The sequence below is a fragment of the Platichthys flesus genome, chromosome 19, assembly GCF_949316205.1.
Source record: "Platichthys flesus chromosome 19, fPlaFle2.1, whole genome shotgun sequence".
NCBI lineage: Eukaryota > Metazoa > Chordata > Actinopteri > Pleuronectiformes > Pleuronectidae > Platichthys > Platichthys flesus.
The window spans coordinates 20,615,563-20,635,065 of NC_084963.1; the positions used below are offsets into that span (position 1 = coordinate 20,615,563).

The 19,503-nt window shown below is 42.4% G+C and overlaps 1 protein-coding gene across 4 annotated transcripts in view; it reads right to left on the reverse strand.

Annotated features, from left to right (window-relative positions):
* Nucleotides 1–260: 260 nt before the first annotated feature.
* Nucleotides 261–19,503, reverse strand: part of dennd1a (DENN/MADD domain containing 1A) — an 80,523-nt gene continuing 61,280 nt past the window's right edge. For 2 of the 4 annotated variants that reach the window (XM_062413227.1, XM_062413230.1), the window contains exons 11-23: nucleotides 18,679–18,724; nucleotides 18,488–18,589; nucleotides 18,249–18,374; nucleotides 16,821–16,922; nucleotides 15,936–16,023; nucleotides 14,161–14,201; nucleotides 7,908–7,979; nucleotides 7,753–7,809; nucleotides 7,336–7,488; nucleotides 6,377–6,441; nucleotides 4,646–4,783; nucleotides 3,155–3,401; nucleotides 261–2,624 (exon numbers count right to left, since the gene is read on the reverse strand). In XM_062413227.1, the coding sequence (XP_062269211.1) occupies nucleotides 1,554–2,624; nucleotides 3,155–3,401; nucleotides 4,646–4,783; nucleotides 6,377–6,441; nucleotides 7,336–7,488; nucleotides 7,753–7,809; nucleotides 7,908–7,979; nucleotides 14,161–14,201; nucleotides 15,936–16,023; nucleotides 16,821–16,922; nucleotides 18,249–18,374; nucleotides 18,488–18,589; nucleotides 18,679–18,724 (2,308 nt within the window). In that variant the 3' untranslated portion in view covers nucleotides 261–1,553. The remainder of the gene's footprint in view (nucleotides 2,625–3,154; nucleotides 3,402–4,645; nucleotides 4,784–6,376; nucleotides 6,442–7,335; nucleotides 7,489–7,752; nucleotides 7,810–7,907; nucleotides 7,980–14,160; nucleotides 14,202–15,935; nucleotides 16,024–16,820; nucleotides 16,923–18,248; nucleotides 18,375–18,487; nucleotides 18,590–18,678; nucleotides 18,725–19,503) is intronic. The other 2 variants (XM_062413228.1, XM_062413229.1) reach the window with 2 other exon arrangements.

The window sequence follows — 19,503 nt, forward strand, 5'->3', positions numbered from 1 at the left end:
CCATTAACAGCAGTTTGATCCCTGTCTCCCCCGTTCCGAATGTCCCTGGGTAAAATATTCTACCCCAAAATGCCACTGACAGCTGTGCCAGCAGTGTACCAGTGATGCGTGGTAAAGAGAGCTTCACATAGATGCATTGTGTAAATTTGTGTGTGAAAAGGTGGGAAACATGGACTGTAAATTGCTTTGAGTTCATCAAACTAGAAAATAACTAAATAAATACAGACCACTTACCATTATATAGGACAAAGAGGTCTGTATAAGATTATGTCTTTATTAATCATTAGGGGCAAATTAATGTACATTATGCAACGACAGTGCTGAGACATTTCATTTTGGTATGCTATATTTAGTCATTTAACAAAGTCATTTCACATGGTAAAACTGCACTAATGAGTGCATCATGTCCAGTGGATCTGTAGTTTCCCGTGAATCCCTTTTTTGTTTGTACAATATTAATTTCACATAAGTAAAGGCAGATTCCGAATAATAAGTAAAACTTCTACATTAAGAGATAATTAAAGAACCGAAATTAAATGGCGGTTGCTCAAATATTGCTGATATACTTCAGATGGATGCACCAAGGGGTTGCTCTGACATAGCAACTACTGACTGGCTGCAAACAGAGATCGCATTAAGACCTGGAATTAACATCTGTCCTGAGTGATCTGATCACAATGGAGAGCTCTAAGTACAGGCAAACATACCCAAGATGCACTGAGGACAAGTATATGCTCACATTCACAAGGGAAACAATATCCTATAATTCAGACCATTTTAAGGAGGACTGGGACTTTTGTGTCCACATTTCTTTAGCAGTGTCAATGTGAACGGGTCTTGGACGACAATGAATGACCATGTATTTACCGTGTTTGACCCGCTACAGTTTCATAATGAACCCTGAGAATGTTTACACTTCTTCAGTAACTTAGATATTAAAATTAACATAGTTTTCCTCTGTGTTGCTTCTCTGGTTGCCATGGCCAAATGGACAGCATCAGAAGAAAGATGTTCAGGCACCATCAACTCAGATTGCACTGGAAAAAAAACATACATGTTCATAAGAGCCATATACACCCTGTCTCCCTTTGCCAAATCAGTCTAATAAAGTTGGCAACAGCAACTACTTGCTACCTGAATTTCCCTTCAATGTTACAGTTAGCTTTATTAATCCTGACAAGTTTCATCTAGCTTTTGATTCCTATAAGTATTGTATTTACCATTTCTGGTAGACATTACTTTACAAATCATAAACGTTAAACTGGCATAACGCACATATGTCATCTACTCTTTTTTTTTCTTTACCCAGCATGAGTTCACATTGATTACAAAACAAACATTTAAGAATTGAGGATGAGACAATTCTTACAGAACTTTAAAGTTGCATTCCACAGCAAGTGTTACATGCCAGGTAAAGCTATAATCCTTCTATGATAGTGAGTTGCGTAAGCAGAACAGAGTGTATTATGGCTAATGTGTCAGTAAATGCAATAGGTTTGGATCCAATAGTGAGGGAAGTTTGTGTAGTTACAGAGAGGGCACCTTAACAGACTTTAGTCAAACGTTTCCCACCTCCTCCGAAGGTCCTCCACCTTCTTTTTTGGGGGTGTAGCTGGCTTGACCATAGTCATCAGGTCCCCAAAAGGATCCCGACTCTTCTGGCTGTCTGCCTCTGAAGAAAGAGGCTTTACCACCAAGTTCATAGCTGTACTGGGGACAGACATTGAGTCTGCCAGGTTGGAAAGGGCATGATTGCTGGCAGAGGAGTGAAGCAGTGAGGTTTCTGAGGAGGAGAAGGTTGACTGGAGCGGTCCATAGCTGTGTGGCAGAGTTGAACTGCCTGGTGAATGATGTCTGTAAAGCCCTGATAGTGTAGAAATGGACTGTGGCTGGGTTGAAGAGTGTAAGTAAGAGCCTACTGGAGGCCCACACACTGTACTGAAGGGATTCCTTCTTGCAGTTAGTGAATAATGCATTTGAGGGGAGGTTGGTTGCAGAGACTGGACAAAAGGGTTAAGTGACATGTGAGGATGCATTGGGAAAATAGGTAAGCCCTGTGGGTAAGACCTTGGTGGAAGTGTTGGTTTGCAGGAAGATGGCGAAATGCCAATGCATTCCCCATATTTAAGTGAAGTGGAGTCACTATTTGCTGAGCTATTAAGGGGGTCAAGCAGGCTTATCAGATCTATACTGCCCTCAGCTATGTTGGTGGACTCCAGCAGTTCTCCATCTGTGGTCATGCTCAGAGCTTGCCTAAACTCTTTCCCCCCAAATGCAGTACTTGCTTCACCAGTTTCTACTGCTTTAGAGCGTGACTGGGCCATGGGGGGTGCAAGGACAGAACCAAGCTCCGGTGTCTTTCTTCCATGGGGACGTGGGATGGTAATGTTGCCAGGGGTGGAAGGCGTGAAAGGGTCAGAACCCAGTTCAGAGCTTTCATGGCTTGGGGAGTGGGCTTCTGTCTGCATAGGAAGTTGTATAAATGCACCCGCATCACAGGCAGGAGGTGCAAAAATGGGCAAGGTCGGTTCATTAGGCCCTATACTCCATAGCTTATTATAAGGCTTAGAGAGCTTGAGGCCTGGAAATGTTTGAGAGTTTTCATCGACACACAGGTCCATCCGCTGCAAACAGAAAACGTAATTCAGACAACAATTGCTAATGAAGGAAAAGTAAAACTTTCAGAAATAAAGTGGCAAAGCGCTCTACTAATGCTGATTGATGAAAACTTTCAGAATTCATTGAGATTTCAAGATCATACTTTGTTATAAATTTATATTGCACTGATGTCGGATGAATGCTTTTTGGTCAACAACAACCATAAGAAATCATCTTCTCAGGACCATGAAACATCCCCAAAACATTTGATAGACATCCAGGAGGTGGATAAGATGATAAGGTTCATGGTTTGATTCTAGCCATGGACCTTTGTTGTCATACCCCTTCTCTATACTCCTATCTCTCCCGTTTCCTGTCTGTTTTATCACTGTGGAGAAAAATGCCCCAAGAATTGACACGTAGAAACATTAGTTGGTATTTTGTTCTTGGTAATAAGAAAGATGTTTTATCCGAAAGTTCTTGTTATTATTTCAGGAATTAACATAACAAAATGATTTTAAGCCATTCTTGGCTGCAGAACAAACTTGCCACTGACCTGGTAAGTAAATGTAGCTTGTAGCTCCCCAGGGTCTTTGGGAATCCTCAGGTCCTCAAGACTTTTGGCTAAGGTAATTGGTTGGATGTCAGGCTCATCTTGGCAGCTGAATATATCCCCAAGCAAGTTGACATTGGAGAACTTCTCATTGACTGGGCTGGGAGGAGCAGTGTGACTCTCAGCCCCAATACTAGGATCATCAGCTTCTCTCAACTCTCCTTCCTTCAGGGAGCGGTATGGCTGTGGCCTGCAAGGACAGTGATTGATTATGGTTACACACACTAGAGGCTCCATGGGTCGAAAAATCAACCCAAAAAAGATCCGGGAACCATTACTCGTTTTCCTGGAATATCCAGGCCATAATTTTGGCGAAATATAATATCCTCCGCACACACTACACATACTGCACAAAAACTCTTGCCCAAGAGTATGTGCATGGTGCGAGGTAGCATCATTAATTTAGCTAATATTGCTACCTCGGGTAGCAGCAGGATGTTGCTTTTAGTCAAATTTGAATGTAGTGGCTTACGGACACTTGGATGATACCACAGGAACAGAATGAAGGCATTTAATATATATATTTTTTCTATCTATATACCTTTAAAGGCATAGCTAGACAAAACTAAATTTATTTATTTATCATCTCTAGTGGTATATGTGTTTCCTCATTCACACAACTGTACTGTCAGTTCTGTACAAAAGACAGTGGCTTTCATGCAAAATTGAGAGATCGACTGTCAGGTTGAGATATCAACTGCACAAGGTGACAAATGTGTTTTGAGAGGTCACCTTGACCTTGACATTTGACCACCACAATTTGAATCAGTTCATCCTAGAGTACAAGTGAATATTTGGGTGAAACCCTAAGCGTCCGCAAGGACAATCCCCATCCATTTATCAAAAATTATCCAGGTGCTCATGCAGGACCTCGGTACAGTTCCGCTTTTATTATTCTGTCTGAAATTTGACTTGCAGCAAAACTAGACTTTTTCTCTGTACCAGCAATAAGCACGTTGTTAAAGAATGTTTGTTTTGTCGAGTTATAAAATGATATTGTGTATCATTGAAGTTGAAAATATTTTTTTACTTTTGTTCTATATTTCAGAGCCTGTACTTTATTTCTTTTACTTAAGTAAAGGTGTTGAATCAGTACTTCTACTTTTACCAGTCTTTTTTTTACACAAGGATCTGTGCTTCTACTTAAGTAAATAATGTGACTACTTCTGCCACCTCCGGCCTTCATACACAATTGCGAGATTGACTTTCAGGTAGGGTTTTTGACCTTATTAAGACCTTTATCACAAGCACAGATATGAATGAGTTCTACTCTTAACCCTATAATCAAAAGCTGATGCAATGTATCCCTATACCATGGCCATAATAGCTCATTGTGAAGCTTTGAAACACATGTACATCAACAGAAAAGAGAGATTACTTGAGAAAAGCTTATTCATCAGATAACAGTGCAAAGCCAAATAGAAAGATGCGTACAGAGGTGACCACTCAAAAGGAACAGAGAAGAGAAAGCTGTCAGGAAACCCAGAGATGGAGTTATTGTCGAACTGGAGCTCATCTCCAGATGAATCTTCAGAGAGAAAGACTGTGTAGTGACGAGTAGGACGGATAGAGCTATGGTGAGAAGAGGAAAGAAAACAGGAAAGTCATATTTCATCAAATGTATATACATTAAATACATAAAAAAATAACAGTTAAGAACATGAAAATAGGGACTAGAAATACCACACCGTGGTAGGATTCCTCCACAAACCAGTTTAGTGTTGTTGTTTTTTTAGAAGGAATTTTAACAGGAAGGACCTCTGGAAAATGGATGCAAAATTAGCTACCTGAGTAGAGCAACCTCCTTCCTTCACTCAAAACCTCCAGCTGTGGCTTAACGACGATCCATACTGTCCACTATGCTCAACTCCAGCTACCCTCAGACACATCCTTACCGCTTAGTACAAACCCAAGACTTGGAAATGCTGCCAGGGGCTTTTAGTCCTAGCACACATTGTCACCACCACCTTAAGAACAGACCTGGTACTCTGTTTCAACACCCTGCGCAAGTTTACAGCGTAGAATCAACAGTGCCCTAGGAGGATGCTGTTTATGACGAAAATGAGAGGAAGAGGAGAGTATGCAGAGATGGAAACGGAAGCAGAACAAAGTTACTGGAAAATAATAGTTTGCCCTGTGGAAGTTGGCTGCAAGGGTTTGATTGCAAGTTTCACCATCAGGTTGCTCACAGTTCTAGGAATCCAAGGGCAAGCACTGCACCAAACCATAAGATAAATGCATGGACTGCAGAATGGAGGAGATACCAAGACCCCATCAATGTCTTGAGGCCCAGCTCACAAAATCTGACTTGGTTATAGTCAACCGAATAAGAGGACTATATCGAAGTGTAAGACATGTAAAAATCAAGACTTTTCCTATTTTGGAGTAGATTCGACCTTGTATGTTTGAGATACAACAACTATCTGTTTTCATGGAAAGTCATTCAACTTTGATGCTTACAGGTTTTTAAAGTTCAAGAGCTAGCGAAACCCAAAAATGTCCCAGGTTACGAAATTAAAAACATTAACCAAACACTGAATAAAGACAATTTTTATAAAATCTAAGAATCTTAAAAACAACCTCTAGGTGCAATGAAGTTGTTCTGGTTGCATATGGCTGCTCAACACGTTCTACTTTCTCACATTCCTGTATTTCTTCACGGTCTTTGGGACTGTAGATTTACTGGCATTTAGGTAAACATATTTGCTTGGTAACACATTTCTTTATCATTAAACTGAAGACAACCTTTAAAAATGATTGGTATGTGTTTGTATAAAAGCTCAACATAATATGGTAAATTGAAAATGGTTTTGTATTTATATTGCACTTTTCCAGTCTTGATGACCAGCGCTTTATAGTACAGTTTTACATTCACCCATTCATAAAGTGCATCTATACGAAGCACTTTGTTATTCTATGGGGGGCCATTCGGGGTTCAGCATCTTGACCAAGGACACTTTGGCATGCAGATGGGTCAGACTGGGGATCGAACTGCCGACCTTTAGGTTGGAGGACGACCACTCTACCCCTCAGCCACAGCCACAACACACTCAGCCTTTTTTTTTTTTTATCTATGCACTGTCTTTCCAAATATTTAAATGGTGTTTCTTCAAGCTTGATCTTAGCTACGTCATGATCAGGGGGACAAAATGGAAGTAGGCTTACTGTTCAAGGCTGGTTTCCAGACTCAGATTGCTTTTTGGTCTTTTCAACAACACAGGTGGCTGATCCTGTGGAAGCAAATAAATGATGTCAAAACCTTAGCGGGCAAAGAACAGTACACATACTAACTCATCAGAGAGTCCCATTGTTATATTAATACTGCAACAATGTGAAAGTGTTAATGCATTATTTCAACATCTGACAAATCAGGAAAGATCCTCACTTATACAAAAAACTATTTTCAATGTTGCCAAAGAGAGTCTGCTTAGTGAATTAAGACAGTCCACAGTCTGATGGGCTGTTAGAGGGTTAAGAATTGGTTCTAGGGTTAAAATTAAGTTCAGAGTAAGGCTTAGACATTTAGTTGTGATGGTTAAGGTTATGGTAAGAGGCTAGGGAATGTATTATGTCACTAAGTGTCCTCAAAACTAGAGAGACGTGTGTGTGTGTGTGTGTGTGGCAGAGCAAAAGTGAGTTATTTGTATTAAAAATGCAGCTTAACAAAGCCTTACACAGCTTCACCTTAACCCCTTCCCTTTCACAACACTTCTGTAAGTCTGAAAAAAGTCAACACAGTGCATAGCAGCCTAAAATACATATTATTGCTAACTGAATAGCTTTGTTGTTTGAGACAGACTTTCATTGCAGGTATAGTGTTTTCTAGGGAACATTACTGAAAACTACAGCAAATGCATTTACAATTATTGCAGCCCTATTGCCCCGTCAATCCCTGTCGGATTTAGGATACTCCTGGTCTATAATATCACTATAGTAGTTAAAGGGTGTTTTAATTTAACAGATAAACTTGAGAAAACTTGGTATTAGGTATTACAGATATCATGGTATTACACTGATTATATTGCCCAAACTTTGTTCAAACACCTGATTCATATATTTCAGCTCTTTAAAATTCTTTCTCTCCAGATTTTCACTTTACCACATTCCTCCTAAATTCTGCCAACCTGTCCAAAGTGCACAGTGATTGCCCTGTGGTCGTCCCAGGTTTGCTGTCCACCCTCCGTCCGGACTCCACTTGGGGGGGAGACAATACTTGTTGCGCTTTCATCATTGATGACTGATGACACTCCTGTAGAGAAGCCATTTTCTGCTTGCTCCTAAAGAGAGGGGACACAGGAAGGTGGAAGTTGACATGGTTGAAAGAAGTGATGGCAATGCAAGAGAAGGTGGAGGGACGTGGCACGCTGTAGCTGTGGTGATGAGATTCAGTTAAGGTAGTTAAGGTGAGTTTGGGTGGTGATAAAATATTTTTTTTTGTGAGGCAAAGATCAAGCACTGTCACCTTTGCTGCTGTCAAACCAATGTTACAGAACAAAACATGATCTTGATTAGTGCATCTAGGTGGTGATAAAGCTACTTACCTTCTGCTTTAGCCGGCTCTTGACTTCTTTAATACGCATTTTTGCATGGTCTTTGGCCTGTCAAACAAACATAAATAAAGCCAGATCACTGCCATTTGTATTTCTACCAAACAACACATTTTTAGGCTTTAAACAGAATCCAAGGATATGCTTACAAACTTGTAAACAGTCCTCATGGCTGGGTTTGCCTTTGTCTTCACTGTATTGAAGATAGCACCACCCCCTCTCTGGAAGAAAAACATTCAACAAAAATTTAATGACTAGGCCATAATAAATGATATGCATGATATGTATAACATTGTGATTGAGTATGATGAAAAGTCTGTTTTCAAATGGCAAATAAACATACTGTATGAGAGCAATAGTAAAGGTCTTACGATCAACAAGGCGCAGCTAGAGTATGTGGTATTCCTTATAAACAAAACAACTTTTGAATAGAATGAACTACATCTACAATAGGATGAGTATTTAGGTACATCTTGCTAATACAACAGTTATGTGAACTTCGTGAGGGTTTAATGTTACATTTGATGTTAACTGTTGTTGAAGAGAAGTTTAAAATGTATAATCATTCTGAACGATGTACTTTGTTTTGCTGTTGAATTATATTCAATTTGACAGTTTTTTCTATTATTTGGAGTGCTGCTCAGCAGATGTATACTATTAAAAAATTTAGCATATTACATTTATTAGTTGTATTACAATTAAGAATACTCAGTGACCTATTTCATAGATAAATCTGTAAAATGTGATTGACAATCCAAGATAGGTATTCATTTATTATTATGGTTCATAATGGCGGATCCTGTATCGTGCTGGCATCTGATAGTGGTGGTGGACCATGATCGAGGTGGCAGCTGATGGTGGATCCTGATGTCGGCAGTGGATCATGACTGTGGACTATGGTGGATCCGATCATGATGGTGGTTCCTGATCGTGGTGACTGCTGACCATGAACTATGATTACAACAAGACTGCTTGATATACAATATTCCTACTCAGATACCCGACCATTACTGACAATAATCAATCAATTATTTTACCTTCCAGTATGCTACAAAGTTTTTATTCTAATCGATGCTGCAAGAACCATTATCTTTCTGATGTTCTCCATTACACTTGAGATCTATTGAACTTCTGTCCGTCCTGAGAGAGGGATTCCCTCACATTACATGTGTCCCTCTCTGAGGTTTCTACGTTCTTATAACCCTGTACAAAATTTTTTGTTGTTGTTTTCCTTACTCTTGTTGAGGGTTAAGGGCAGAGGATGTCATACCTTGTTAAAGCCCTATGAGACAAATTGTGATTAGTGAATACTCGCTATACATATACAATTTGGTTGATTGATTGATTCCAGGCCTAAAGGGCCACTACCCTATTGTTTTTACTCCGTTTTTCTCCCCTATTACTAGGTGTTAAGGCCTGAAGGTCCAGAACCCTATTGTTTTGAATCAAGTTTGATATAAGGATTTGAGGCCTGAAGGGCCAAAATCAATTGTTTTTACTCCGGTTTGTTATTATTAGAGTTTGAGGCCTGAAGGGCCAGAACCCTATTGTTTTTTTAATTTGGTGTCTGCCGCCTCGGCTCAAATTCAAGTGAGATGGAAAGAGCTAGAAACACAGAACTTCACAATAACTGGAATTGATGTGCATCGACGTTCTGTAAAACATGATCAACTCCATGGTGGCATTGTAATTAGGCATCAAAAAGTCTAATTTTGACAGGCCATGCCCTTACACCCTAAGTCTGATTAACTTAAAGGGGACATATTATGCCCATTTTACCACAAGTTGATATGGTTCTTTGGGTTCTTAATGAAATATCTGTAACATATTTTGGTCAAAGTAGCACAAGGATCATGGAAGAGAGACTCCCATTTCGCTTGTGACGAGAGAGGGATACGGAAGCGCATTCTTAGTCACTCAAGCATGACGTTTCTGACTCAGGGGAACCATAACAAATTGCTGGACCTCTGGGCAAATCACATCTGCTTCTTAACCTGTTGCGTAAAAAGAACGTAGAAACCTCAGAAAGAGCCACATTTGAGGGATCCATTTCCCAGGACGGACAGAACTGCAAAAGATGCCACATGTAATGGAGAACTCAGAAACATAAGGGTATTTACAGCATTGATTAGAATAAACACTTTGTAGCATACTGGAAGGTCAATGAATTGATGGATTACTGTCTGTAATGCTCGAGTATCTGAGGAGAAATATTGTAATGCAGTCTCGAACAAACCATTTTTTAATTAACCTTTCTCACAAAATGTTAACAAAACGGGACATTACAAGCTTTGCCAAAGTAGAGTAAGAGGCAGAGTTGTTATATTGGAATTCATTAGTTTAAATGGGTGTTTAAACTCCTGGAACCGTCACCTTATCGTGGTGGAGAGGTTTGCGTGTCCCTATGAACCTGAGGGCTGTGTTGTCTGGAGCCTTGTGCTCCTGGTAGGGTCTCTCATGGCAGAGTGGTCTCAGGTGAGGGGCCAGACTAAGAATGGTTCAAACAACCTCAATGAATAACGGAAAAAGAGGAGATGTGACCCGGCCCGGAGGAAGCCCGGGGCCCCCGTCTGGAGCTAGGCCCAGACGGAGGGCTCGATGGCGAGCGCCTGGTGGCCGGGTTTGCCACGGAGCCCGGTCGGGCATAGCCCGAACAAACTACGTGGCACCCCCCCTCTCTTCATCCCATGGGCCCACCACCTGTGGGAAGACCCGTTGGGGTCGGGTGCGCAGCCACATGGGTGGCAGCGAAGGTCAGGGGTCTCGACGGACCAGACCCGGGCGGCAGAAGCTGGCTCTGGGGACGTGGAACGTCACCTCACTGTGGGGAAAGGAACCGGAGCTTGTGAGGGAGGTGGAGCGCTATCAGTTAGATCTGGTGGGGCTTACCTCCACGCACAGTCTCAGCTCTGGTACCGTACTCCTGGATAAGGGTTGGACTCTATTCTTCTCCGGAGTTGCCGAGGGCGTGAGGCGCCGGGCGGGTGTGGGGATACTCATAAATCCCCGGCTGAGCACCGCGGTGTTGGAGTTTACCCCGGTAGACGAGAGGGTCGCCTCCCTGCGCCTAAGGGTTGTAGGGGGGGAAACTCTGACTGTTGTTTGTGCGTATGCACCAAACAGCAGCTCAGAGTACTCGGCCTTCTTGGAGACCCTGAATGGAGTCCTGTATGGGGCTCCAGTAGGGGACTCCGTAGTACTGCTGGGTGACTTCAACGCCCACGTGGGCAACGATGGAGACACCTGGAGAGGCGTGGTGGGGAGGAATGGCCTCCCTGATCTAAACCCGAGCGGTCGTTTGTTATTGGACTTCTGTGCTAGTCATGGATTATCCATAACAAACACCATGTTCGAACATTAGGGTGCTCATAAGTGTACCTGGTACCAGAGTACCCTAGGCCGAAGATCAATGATCGATTTTGTGATTGTGTCATCTGATCTGAGGCCGCATGTTTTGGACACTCGGGTAAAGAGAGGGGCGGAACTGTCAACCGACCACCATCTGGTTGTGAGTTGGATCAGGGAATGGGGGAAATTTCAGGATAGACCTGGTAAGCCCAAACGAGTAGTGCGGGTGAACTGGGAACGTCTGGAGGAGGCCCCCGTCCTAGGTATCTTCAACTCACACCTCCGGCGGATTTTTTCTGGCATTCCTGTGGAGGTTGGGGGCATTGAGCCAGAGTGGGCGGTGTTCAAAGCCTCCATTGCTGAAGCTGCGGTTGCTAGCTGTGGCCTCAGGGTCTTAGGCTCCTCAAGGGGCGGTAACCCTCGGACACCGTGGTGGACACCGGTGGTCAGGGAAGCCGTCCGATTGAAGAAGGAGGCCTTCCGGGATATGATATACTGGAGGACTCCGGACTTGGTTGCAGGGTACCGACAGGCCCGAAGGGCTGCAGCTGCTGCCGTGTCGGAGGCTAAGCAGCGGGTGTGGGAGAAGTTCGGAGAGGCCATGGAGAAGGACTTTCGGTCGGCACCAAAGTGTTTCTGGAAGACTATCCGGCACCTCAGGAGGGGGAAACGGGGAACCATCCAAGCTGTGTACAGTAAGGATGGGACTCTGTTGACCTCAACTGAGGAGGTCGTCGGACGTTGGAAGGAACACTTTGAGGAACTCCTGAATCCGAATAACACGCCCTCTATGTTGGAGGCAGAGCTCGAGGTTGATGGTGTTTCGTCGTCAATTTCCCTGGTGGAGGTCACTGAGGTAGTCAAACATATCCGCAGTGGCAAAGCCCAAGGGATTGATGAGATCCAGCCAGAAATGCTAAAGGCTCTGGGTGTTGAGGGGCTGTCATGGTTGACACGCCTATTCAACATCGCGTGGGAGTCGGGTACAGTGCCAAAGGAGTGGCAAACCGGGGTGGTGGTTCCCCTGTTCAAAAAGGGGGACCAGAGAGTGTGTACCAATTACCGGGGTATCACACTTCTCAGCCTCCCTGGTAAAGTCTACTCCAAGGTGCTGGAAAGGAGGGTTCGGCCGATCGTCGAACCTCAGATTGAAGAGGAACAATGCGGTTTTCACCCCGGACGTGGAACTACGGACCAGCTCTTCACTCTCGCAAGGATCCTGGAGGGGGCCTGGGAGTATGCCCATCCGTTCCACTTGTGTTTTGTGGATCTGGAGAAGGCGTATGACCGGGTCCCCCGGGAGAAACTGTGGGAGGTGCTGCGGGAGTATGGGGTAAGGGGGTCTCTCCTCAGGGCCATCCAATCCCTGTACTCCCAAAGCGAGAGCTGTGTTCGGGTCCTCGGCAGCCAGTCAGTTTCGTTTTCAGTGGGTGCTGGTCTCCGCCAGGGCTGCGCCTTGTCACCAATCCTGTTTGTGATATACATGGACAGGATATCGAGGCGTAGTCTTGGTGGGGAGGGGTTGCAGTTCGGTGGTCTGAGGATCTCGTCACTGCTTTTTGCGGATGATGTGGTCCTCATTGGATAATCGGCTTGTGACCTTCAGCACTCACTGGATCGGCTGGCAGCCGAGTGTGAAGCAGCTGGGATGAGGATCAGCACCGCTAAATCTGAGGCCATGACTCTTAGCAGGAAACCGATGGATTGCTTACTCCGGGTAGGAAATGAGTCCTTAGCCCAAGTGAAGGAGTTCAAGTACCTCGGGCTCTTGTTCGCGAGTGAAGGTACTATGGAGCGTGAGATTGGCCGGAGAATCGGAGCAGCGGGGGCGGTATTGCGTTCGCTTTACCGCACCGTTGTAACGAAAAGAGAGCTGAGCGGCAAGGCAAAGCTCTCGATCTACCGGTCGATCTTCGTTTCTATCCTCACCTATGGTCATGAGGGCTGGGTGATGACCGAAAGGACGAGATCGCGGGTACAAGCGGCCGAGATGAGTTTTCTCAGAAGGGTGGCTGGCGTCTCCCTTAGGGATAGGGTGAGAAGCTCAGTCATCCGTGAGGAACTCGGATTAGAGCCGCTGCTCCTTTACTTAGAAAGGAGTCAGCTGAGGTGGTTCGGGCATCTGGTAATGATGCCCACTGGGCGCCTCTCTTGGGAGGTTTTTCAGGCACGTCCAGTGGGGAGGAGACCTCGGGGAAGACCCAGGACTAGGTGGAGCGGGAAAGGGAAGTCTGGGGCCCCCTGCTTGAGCTGCTCCCCCCGCGACCCGACCCCAGATAAGCGGATGACGATGAGTGAGTGATGATGATGAGTGAGTAGTTTAAATGGGTGTATGCAATTAAGTAAGCAGAGAGTCAAGGTTCTAGGCCACTGTTGTTAATGTATATGATGAATTTTTTTGGGGGATACTTTACACTCCCATGACTTTGTGTTTACCTGTAAAGTCACAAAGACCATCTACTTTCAAACAATTTGTATTTTGAACATTAAACGTGCAACAAAATTATGACCCGCCAGAGTCAAGGTTGCATCGTAATTCAGCTTTGACCCAATAATTATATTAGGTGTGCTTTTCTGAAACCTATGATCCTGATATAATCATTAAGGTAATCCTTTTTCGTATATTTTTGGTTTATAAATGGTATATAAGACAAAAAAAATTAGTTACCTCAGGTATGGAGAATCAGTTTGGTAACAACATTGAGTTATTCCAGGACAGGGAAGTAAGATTTTCCTTCTTTTTGACTATTTTGGGGTTCAATACATTAAAATTCCACTTAGGTATAGTGGTCAAGGTCAGTAAGTCAACATAATCATTAGGAGTAATTTCCTGAAGAAAAAACAAAAAATGTCTACTGTGAAATTTGTGAGAATCTGAACAACAGATGTTGCCAATGTTTTTCTGGAAATATGTGTTGTGTAGATAGATGTCTAACATACAGTATGCCCTTACTTACATCCTTATTCCTTGCTTTCATAAAGGGCAAACTAAATGGCATAAATGGGTGTAATGATGTGCTGTCTGTGTGGGTAAAAGCTATCAGACTAGCTCACCTTTACAGTGAACAGCCACTGGTGGTAGGTCTTGTCACTTCCTGTGGGAGAAAGGAGAAACAACATAACATTAACTAATGAGCATGCTGGGCACAAACTGAGAAAGTCTAGCATTCAAAACAGTAATCTGTTGTAAAGCCACTGCTATATTAGCAGTCAGCCTTTGTGTTGGTTGCAGTGTTGTTCTTTTGATCTTACTAGTGCACTGTCTGTTCTAAACGCACCTATTTGGAATGTGTTGTTTTGTTGGCCAGTCTGGCTTCTGTGAAATTCTCATAGCCCTTGTTTGAAGTGTGGGTCTGAAAAATCTCTGTTACGAGGGCTTCACAGCCCTAACACATCACCCTCCCCTTGATCCCAACAAGGATCAGGACAGCCTTCCCCTACACACAACTGGAAAGGGCTAAGGGCTAGGGAGAAGGGGTGAAATGGGATTGGGCCATAGTCTGCAGAACCTTGAAGCTGCGCAACCACTGCTGCACAAAGAGATGTTTATTCAAAGTTGACTGAAGCTCATAACAGTACACAGAACCGCAAACTGAAGAATAAGTTGTTGTTGCTGCTGGTGTGAAAGCAACTGAGATTTCTGAGCTGATTTCTAATCTCCATTTTCGATATCGTGAATAATATGTGTATTATAATTTTAAGAATGACTTTTTCCTTGAAATGCTGCATAAACATCTTCAGAATTGTTTCGGCATTAGTGAGCACAACAAGCCAACAATATACTGTCGCTATTTTATTATTTGTGTCGTGGAAGATGACATATCTTCTTTTTTTTCACTCGATAGAAAATCGTATTAATATTAAACATATCGCATATTCAAACTGGCAAGAGAGATGGCAACAGACAATTGCTCTCTCCTTATCCTTCCTGACTGATTCTTCTCTAACTTTGTGTTCTGATACTGTCCTTGTGACTACTGGTAGCATGAGGCAGTACCTGCGGTCTAATTAGGTTGCACAGGTAATCCAGGTGCTCCAGGAAGGTACATCCATACAAATGGTCGCAAAAAGGTTTGCTGTGTCTCCTAGCACAGTTTTAAGAGCATGGAGGAGACACCAGGAGACCGGCGGTTACACAAGGAAAGCTGGACAGGGCCGTAGAAGGGCATCAATCCAGCAGCAGGACATCTGCTCCTCTGTGTGAGGGGGTTTAGGACGAGCACTGCCAGACCACTACATGATGACCTCCAGCATGCTACTGGTGTGCAAGTTTCTGACCAAACTGTCAAATAGATTCCAGCACTGTTCAGCTCGATTGGGATTTGCCAGAGAAGACCAGAATTGGCAGGGCTGCCACCAGCACCCCGTTCTCTTCACAGATGAGATCAGGTCCAAACTGAGCACATATGACATGCGTGAAAGAGTCTCAGTCTGGGGATGAGGTGGTAAAGTTATGCTGCCACATGTTAGCAGTGTTTTCAGATGTCTCTCATTATTTAACCCCTTACCACATAAGTGAACTGAGTGCTCAGATCTAAGCGATATCCTTGAAAAGATAAAGGGCACAGTTGGGATGAAGATTGAGAGGAAGGGTAACATGTACATCTACAGAGCGTAACATTTTGGAGTGATGCAGAAAGAAGGGATAACACCAACAATGGAAGCTAGTTAACGATGTACATAATTCTACTTCAAATAAGGTATTTTTGATCTGATAGTAGATAGTGGTGTGGGTGGTATCATCAACAAAAATGATGGGTGCACTCAGTGCTCTATTGTCTGTAGGACTGTTTGAGACGTTTGACACAAACACATCATAACTGGCTCACCTGCATATTCGCCCAAGTTGATCTCCTCCTCAAAGATGTCACTGAAACCCTCGCCTGAGTTCAACAAGTCTAGACGCCCATCAATGAACTGGAGAGGAACAATGACATTGAAGGGTGTTAAACAAATGGTGAAATTAAAGTGTTTGTGTGTGTCTTTATGATGATGATTTTAGGTTTAAAATCAATTTTATATCGTGAGAATATTTCTTAACTATAAGGATATTTGGCCTGGACCTTAATACATCTAAGGACAGTTAGAAGGCTAATACTTTCTTTAAGGGTTTAGGTTAGTGTAAGATTTGGATGGGACAACTACTAGGCCATTAACTTACAGTTTCCTCTAAATAATCTCCTAATTACTGCTTAATGATGGTAAGTAAAGAGGTTGTTAATTACAATCTTTATATGCTTTGCTCAGTATGGGCCTTATAAGGTGGTAGTTACCCGAGATTTCATTCTCCCTCTATAACACTTAATAAATATGTTCTATTCACATCTAAAAGAACACAAAACTGCAAGTGTTTATAGTGGTAATATAACTCTAAGTTAAGTATTTCTTACTCAGAACATGTTCCCCCATTCTAAAGTGAGGTTTGTAATCACTGATGTTTCCTTTGCCAAGATAAGCAATTTTGTAATGTCTTCATAGGTCACCATGGTTTCTGTTTATATATTACATAAGCTTCACAAGGACCTTCAAAACTAGAGAACCTGGTACAGAAAACATGCTGGTTTACAAACAAGTAAACCAGCAAGAATGTGAACAATGATGCTGTTATTGCACCCATTATCAATTAAATTTCACTTGTGACCTTAGAGAATGGGGAATGTATTACATCAGAGAAGGCCCTCATGACTATAAAATATGATCAGCTGTGTGTATACCTGTTTGAAGAGCTGCAGCTGAATAGCGTTGTGAAGGAACTGTCTCATGGCACTGGTACGATGATTCACAAATGTTTCTTCATTGAAAGTTATTGGCTCTCCCTAAAAATAAACAAAGTCACATCTCTGGAGAGGAGGACAATGAAAAAACATATCATGGATGACCCAACCACCCTCTTGGTGACTCTTCCATGCACATATGCCATTCATGGAAGTTCTCAAGGTTTTGGAATTGGAGAGATACTTTTCATTATAATGTATATATGCTTTTAAGCAATGTTATCATAATACACCACATGCATGACCATTTGCATGCAAATGACAGCCTGCTTTATTCATCTATGGAGCCAGATAAAACTCTTTAGGACTTCAGGAATGTTTTTAAGTTACTCCCTGGATGCCTTGAACTGCACTTTGTGACTTTAAGAAGCCTACATACATACATCTATAGTGGCATCCGATATTGATGGTGGATCATGATCTTGCTGGCTGCTGGCTGCTGGCCATAGACTATGATTGCAGCAGGACTGCTTGATATATAGAACACTTGACATCTATTAAACTTCTGTCCGTCCTGGGAGAGGAATCTCTCACATGTTGTTCTCTCTGAGGTTTCTACGTTCTTGTTACCCTGTTAAAATGGTTTCTGTAGTTTTTCCTTACTCGTGTTGAGGGTTAAGGACAGAGGATGTCACACCATGTTAAAGCCCTACTAGAAAAATTGTGATTTGTGAATATGGGCAATACAAATAAAATTTGATTGATTGATTGAAATCTCATACCAAAAATCAGAGCGGGAAGTTACTTTGGATTGCATTACCTTGGCCTATAGTTCCACCATAACCAGCATTGGAGTTTTTTAAAATTTGACCAGGACACATTGCTCCTCTGTTAGCTTCTCTACAACGATCAGTCCAGAATATAATTCAAAAATAATTCTCCTTATATAAAAATCTCCATGGTATATTCAAAATAATATTAGGAAGAGCCATCAGCTACCAGGCCCCTCTCCTGTGGAATCAAATCCCAATTTGGATTCAGAAGGCTTCTCCTCATTTAGGTTTTCATTTAAATGTTTCCTCTTTATAAAACGTTTAGTTAGTGGTGGCTCTGGTGAGCTTTGAACCATCCCTTTGTTATGCTGCCACTAATCTAGACTGCTCTATGATGATTTGCTGAATGATCTAGATCAGAATAATCCACTGTTATTATTATTATCATTTGCCTATAATCACCATTGTTATTGTGCCCGTAATACATTAGATAATGTATATTAGGATTTTATATTGTACAAATAAAGCTAAATTGATTTAGGCATGTCAATGTGACATAAAGTTTCCCATTAAACCAAACCCACATGAAAGAACCAATGTCATCATGACTATGAACATGCATCACTCATGTTACATTTGTACACCATGTACCGACCAACTCAATGTGCAGAGCGTTTCTGTAGCTGCCAAACAGAGCTGCCTGACTCTTGAGGAAGGCTAGAGCCACTCCATCCCCTGTTGTTGTTGAAACCTTCTTCAAACGACTTTTTAAAGACACAACCTGTGGGGCAATAACTCACAGACATTAGAATACAGTATTATCTGAGAAAGGTTATATCCCCAATGAAAAACCTTGTTTCTTATTTTTGAAATAAGTTGTGTACTATTCCTCACCACATCATTGGGCAGGCTTTCTAGGTCATTATAGGGAGTATCCAATGTGTTTGTGTCTACATTTAGGACCACCACATCATCCAGAGCCAACACTCGAACTCTCTATAAGAAGGCAGGACATATTTTGTATTAACAGATTCAACAGAAATTTTGTTATTTTCCTTGTGATACAGATGGATAGATGCAGTTACCTCCATCATGCTGGAATGCACTCCAATGAGGTATGGCATTGGGGCACTAAAAAAAGAGCCAGAGACATTGTTATAACATGAAAGACAAATATAACAAATGGAAGTTCTACAAAGTGTGTCATGATTTGTCTGGTGATATTAAATCAAGGATTACGGTTCGTTCCCTTTAAATGCTCCCTGAAATCTCCCAGATCTGTCTCATCACCTCCCTTGCCTAAACTGAAATCCATAATGTAATTTTTTTTTTATTATTATTGTTTATTGGCAATGGACCAACTAATTATTTTTGAGACATGGCCAAACATGTTTTTTTGAGTTCATACTGACTTTGACGAGCACATATTAATCTTCATCAGTTCATCCGTGAGTCCAAGTGAACATTGGTGCCAAATTTGTATAAATAACTCAAGGATGAACTAATTTAACAGTCACATTTTTAAAGACCTTTTGTCAGGTCGCAGAAAAATATAGAAAAAGGAATATAAATAAATAAACGGAACATAAACTTCTCTGTCATACCATGGGTGGGGAGCACTTAAATTCCCCACCCATCGTGAGGCAGGCGTCCCAGGAAGTAATTGGTCTATAAACAGTATATAAAGCACTAACCACTCAAAGCGCTTTACAGTACAGGTTATTGCCATTCACACATTCATACAGTGCATTGTATGTGGGGCAATTCAGGGTTCAGTATTTTGCCCAAGCACACTTTGGCATGTAGATGAGGAAGACTGGACTTGAACTGCCGCTAGTCATAGCAGTCATGTAAAGTTGACAAAACGATCATCTTTGGACAGGCAGTCATGAAGATCATGACATGAAATG